Source organism: Medicago sativa, chromosome 7 (genome assembly GCF_051527215.1).
Source record: "Medicago sativa cultivar Bolivia chromosome 7, Bolivia_mono, whole genome shotgun sequence".
Classification (NCBI taxonomy): domain Eukaryota; kingdom Viridiplantae; phylum Streptophyta; class Magnoliopsida; order Fabales; family Fabaceae; genus Medicago; species Medicago sativa.
In genome coordinates this window covers 100,990,228-100,995,173 of record NC_140755.1, presented here as the reverse complement: position 1 = coordinate 100,995,173, position 4,946 = coordinate 100,990,228, and the positions used below count along the sequence as shown (strand labels likewise).

At 32.3% G+C, this 4,946-nt stretch overlaps 1 protein-coding gene across 1 annotated transcript; it reads left to right on the top strand.

Annotated features, from left to right (window-relative positions):
* The first annotated feature begins 785 nt into the window (after positions 1-785).
* On the top strand, positions 786-4,099 carry LOC146911292 (calmodulin-binding protein 60 B-like). Its single transcript, XM_085723626.1, has 8 exons — positions 786-992; positions 1,073-1,151; positions 1,301-1,347; positions 1,449-1,948; positions 2,059-2,219; positions 2,522-2,722; positions 2,839-2,974; positions 3,354-4,099. The coding sequence occupies exons 1-8, from the start codon at positions 889-891 to the stop codon at positions 3,785-3,787; spliced, it is 1,662 nt and encodes a 553-aa protein (XP_085579752.1). The 5' UTR covers positions 786-888; the 3' UTR covers positions 3,788-4,099.
* Positions 4,100-4,946: the final 847 nt, after the last annotated feature.

Here is a 4,946-nt window from a genome sequence, read left to right as displayed (position 1 = left end):
TAGTCCCTACTCAATTCAAATTTGTTTAATTTATGCTTAAACTCTTAAATTTTTGAACAATTTTTTGCAGACATGTTTAGAACATTACTAAAAGTTCGTCCGCAAAAAATTATTGCAAAATTTGATTTCTACATCTAGATTTTATTACTTTTTATCTTTAACTTTTGTCGTTTTAAAAAATTCATATTTAATTCATTTCATGTCAGAAAATTCTAAATTTTAGTAAACGAACCTTTCATAGTGTTCTAATCTTGTCTCAAAAAAATCGTTCAAAAATTTAAGAGTTTAAGGATAATTAATCAAACTTTGTTTTAGCAGGGACTAAAATTATAAGTAAATTTTTTTTATAGGGACTAAAAATGTTATTAAAATTAAGTAGGGACTAAACTTACAAGGTCGCTATTTTATAGGGACTAGAAACATAATTAACCCTAAATTTTATTCTTTTTTATAAATAGAAAAAAATGATAAATAACTATTGAAAGTCACACACACAAAGGAGATGTGATGTGCTATTACTTGTGGACACTAATATAATTATCATTATTAAGAAGTAATGTGTGAAAAGTTAAAATGTTTTTAAGGTATCTAGAAGTGACATTATTTTAATGATTATGAGTACTTTCTGGGAATTTTTATGGAAAATACTCATGAGATAACTTTCTGAGATCAAAATCAACAACGTGTCCTATTAGTCAATGATGATGCTTCCTGCATTGCTAGTCAACTAACCGGTTTGTGTATTTAAGGGTTGACATTATGAGCAACTTTTGGCTCCAATACTCACATCAATTCCTTCTACTTAGTTGAAATCTTTGAAAGACTAGATAGAGATTCTTACAAAAAAGAAAAGGAATTAAGAAAAATTAAATTGTAGTAACTTTTTGGATGGTATCTGACAGGAAATCTCTCAAGAATCACAAAAGCACTAGTAAAGTTCCTATTCAGGATTCCAAATCTAGTCATGGCGTTACAAAACAAGCACCAATCAGGTATATACATGTGTTAGTTATTTGTATAATACTTTTTTTTGGTTGTAACACTTAAATTAATCTACTTCATTGTTTTGCAGTGGTCTTAGATATGTGATAAACACTCTAAGGACGAATTGTCACGATTCACTCTTGTTAGAATCTTTCATTAGAGGAGTGGTAAGAATTAATAAGTCTTTTATATTTAACACTTTTCAAGTATGTTAATGACTAGGGTCTAAGGAAAGGGAAATTACAAGTTTCCCTTGATTTTAATTTGTTTTTGAGTGAGAGTTAATTGATTTGATTCATTTATCTTCCTAATATAGGTAAGAGATGTGGTGGAAAGCAAATTTCAAGAGCGCCTACTTTCAAGGTTAGTTATCATAATGTAATTAAATATTTAGTACATATTGAATAAATTCAACATTATTATTGTTTTTCAATGTTTTTAATTTTTTGACAAATTTGATGCAGTGAAAAGGCTAATGAGGCTGGCAAATCTGGAGCCAGACCCTTGGAGTTGTGTTTTATTAACAATAACAATAACAATAACAATAACAAGTTGTCTGGTCCATTTTTTACTCAGTCAAACATAATAACAAAGGATGAACCACCCCTTCAAGTTGCACTGTTTGACGTTGGATCTAAGTCAATAGTCAACAATGGTCCTTTCTCCTCAACAAAGATAGAAATTTGTGCTCTAGATGGTGAATTTGGCAGTGAGGATTGGACTGAAATTGAATTTAAGGAAAAAATCTTACGTGAAAGAGATGGGAAACAGCCATTATTGGTTGGAGAGAGGTTTATTACTCTTAAAAATGGAGTTGCTTCCATCTCTAAAATCATCTTTACTGATAATTCTAGATGGTTAAGAGGCAAAATGTTCAGGTTAGGAGTTAAAGCTATGCAAAATGGAGAAATCATTAAGGAAGCTAGAAGTCAACCTTTTAGGGTCAAAGATAACAGAGGACAGCGTGAGTTTTATTCAATTACGTTTTTTTAACATTTTTCAAATCAGTACAGAATTATTTATTACTGCTCCCGCTTTTTGTTTTTAATATGTCTTATGGTTTGGTCATTTAAGCCAACGAGAAACATTTCCCTCCATTCTTGAATGATGATGTTTGGCGTTTGGAGAAAATTGCGAAAGACGGTATATTCCACAGGCGGCTCTCTTCCAATGAAATTCACACTGTTAAGGATCTCTTGCAGTTACTCATAATCAATGAATCTTCATTACATGGGGTAAAAATTAGTTTCTTTTATATTTACTTTTTTTATGTGTTACTGGTAACAACTCTTTAAATACTTCACTCCTAACATATGTGAATTACTCATGAATGAAGAAAAAAGAGTTGGTATTCCAATATTATATACATGATTTGTTATGTATATATGTGCATATGGTATCAATGGATGTTTTGCTCATCAATGATTGAAATTACTTACTTTACTTTCCAAAGTGAAACAATCACTTTAGAGAAACAAACATGAATTTCATATGTAAAATGCATACGTTAATTGGATATTTATATGTGGAGATGTAGATATTTGAAAAGATTCAGAAAAAGTCCTGGTTAGCAATTATCGAACATGCCAAGTCATGTGTTGTGGATGATCACAAGCTTTACAGTTATGGGACAATTGGGCAACCAATACTGCTATTCAATGCTATCTACAAACTTGTGGGAGTGACATTTGATGTACAAAAGTTCTATTTACCAGAGACCCTCACGCCCAACCTGAAGGTATAAATTCATGTACCATATTCAAAAAATGTTGTGAAATAGATTTAAAGAAAAACTTTGGTGTCATATTATTATATTTTATAAAATTAGTGAGCAGGTTCCTTCTTTCTCTGCAGCATTTGGTAGAAATTGTGAAGCAGGATGCTTACAAAGATGTGTGTAATTTAAAACCAGTTGATGAAACTTTCCTGAACTCCATAAGCCTAGCTGCATGTATAACATCAGCAGGACAGTTCGAAGCTCCAGTTCAAGGTCTGCAACATATATCATGAAATATAACTTAAGTTATTCAATTCAAGTATAAAAGGCCCATTGTTTATTTTTCTATTTGTGCCAATAACTACTAATAAAAGTGGTGCATATCTTCCCTTGTATTTTATATTGGAATAAATTCCCATAAGATAAAACATAGACCTGGTGAAATTTTGGTGTATCATGGCATTGGCATGTGTATTTGTACCACAATATTAATATTATTCCATATTAAACTTTAATAAACCTTTCTGTGTCATTCACTAAACTTCCTGTTTCTCATGTATGTGATTCTTTGTTGTATCTCTTGTCCTATTTTGGCCAATCCTGCTCTTAATGTTGGACATTTTGATGAAATATTTTACCATATCTTGGACAGGTCAAAAAGAAATAGGGCCAGGCTATGTTCAACCATGTATCTCTACTTCATATGTTAATGAAGGAATGCATGATTGCGAAATCAATCCTGAACCAGTGCCAGACATAAGAGATGTACCACAAAACAATCATGTGGCAGCTGAGATGTACATTGAAAGAGATAGTCATGGATCACGCTTTCCAGTTGCACAAGGTGGTCATTCAATAGAGAATCTTACAAATGTTTCTCCTCTTGATACAAAATGGGAAGAAGAAAATCAAATATTATTTGATTTTCTTGATGGAGTAGAGTTAAGCACTTATGTTGATATCCTTAATTCTGTAACGGATATATCCAGCAGTGGGAAACCAAAAGCAGTGTGGTGTAAGATTTTGACTGTTATCAAATGGGGAATATCAGTGAGAAAGGTTGCAGCTGCCAGGAGGAATTATTAGACTCTTGTTTCATATTCCATGTTGATGTCGATTGCTAGGTAGAACGTGCCTGTGCGAAGTCTAGGATACATTTTCCCCAGATGACTTTTTATTAGTTTTGTGTTGGTGTTTTCTTAAGCTTTACCTTGTTCAATTTCAATTGCAGTGAAGAGACGTGTAAGATAGAGTCCTCCTGTTGAAATAAATTTATACATAATGTCTATCATCATTCAAAATTTACTATGTTGGTAGCTTGTATTTATTTCCTGTAAAAACATTATGTAATATTGAACAAACACAGATCAATGTGATAATAGTTTTTAATTGTTAAAATCCATCTCATTGTTTTATGTTACGGTGCCCTGGAGCCATTTCTTTTGGGAGCAGAAAAATTGAGCACATTTGTCGTTAAATGCAGAGTTAAAACAAATTGACCTACTATTGCATCTCAAACCACTGATTCTACTGAAGTAACAAAAATAAAGGTATTGGCAGTGTCATGCCTAGCTAAGCTGTGTGCAACTGAAGGTTTAGGTATCGAAAAAGCGCAGCTCATGTTGAAGAACTAGTATCTTTTTTGAAATGAATATCGTTATTTCTTTTCTCTAACTCCTTACTGTCACTGAAACATAGAGTGCTTGAAAGTCAGTTGGAAATTGCAATATGACCTATTTTTGGAAACTCTATGTTACTAGTTGAACCACATATTTCCTTCTTTTGTTTACCGTGTGTCTGAAAAAGAAAATGTTACTAATGTAGATGTACACGAGGATAAATTTTCCATTATTTTTGTAGGCTCAATAAATAAATTAGAGTATCAAGATTTCTTGACACAGCTGGGTCACAGAATTCGTCCACAAACAAGGGAACCGCGAACCAATTCGTCCGTACCAATTCGCGGTACTTTTGCGAATTGGTTCGTCCAAATTCGTCTGGAATTCGTCTGGAAAAGAGAACCCGTAAAAAAATCTCATAGTTTTTCATTTTCCAGTTTTGAATCTCAATTTAGGGTAAAGAAAAGAGGACAATTTATTCTCAGACTACACCATTCTTTGATTAATTGCAAGTTGAATCTGGGTTAAGAAAGAAGAACAGCAAGAGATATGAGCAAAGAAGATGAAGGGTTAAGAAAGAGAAGGAGAAGGGACGTGTTTATCATTTTTTAGAAGAGATTGGGTTG